The 245-nt window shown below is 49.8% G+C and overlaps 1 protein-coding gene across 1 annotated transcript in view; it reads right to left on the bottom strand.

The window, feature by feature from the left end:
• desi2 (desumoylating isopeptidase 2) overlaps nucleotides 1–245 on the bottom strand; it is an 18,965-nt gene that overhangs the window by 6,094 nt on the left and 12,626 nt on the right. Inside the window, exon 4 of the mRNA XM_035663108.1 lies at nucleotides 72–213. Within this exon, the coding sequence (XP_035519001.1) occupies nucleotides 72–213 (142 nt within the window). The remainder of the gene's footprint in view (nucleotides 1–71; nucleotides 214–245) is intronic.

Here is a 245-nt window from a genome sequence, read left to right on the forward strand (position 1 = left end):
TGTGCTGTAAAGTATATTTGTGTGCATTTGTGTGTGTGTGTGTGTGTGTGTGTGTGTGTGTGTGTACCTACCTCTGACAGTGCTGAGGAGAAGTGGTTGCAATTCTTGTGCATGAGGTGGTAGGCGTTGCCTTTGTACTCCTTCCCCATCTCCTCCACGATCCGCTCCACATCCTCCTCTGTGAAGTCTGTGCTGCCTATGACTATGGCTTCTCTAGAAGTGGGGAAAGGGTGTAGAAGCAGGTG

Source organism: Morone saxatilis, unplaced genomic scaffold (genome assembly GCF_004916995.1).
Source record: "Morone saxatilis isolate NCDOM2014 unplaced genomic scaffold, NCSU_SB_2.0 Contig19, whole genome shotgun sequence".
Classification (NCBI taxonomy): domain Eukaryota; kingdom Metazoa; phylum Chordata; class Actinopteri; family Moronidae; genus Morone; species Morone saxatilis.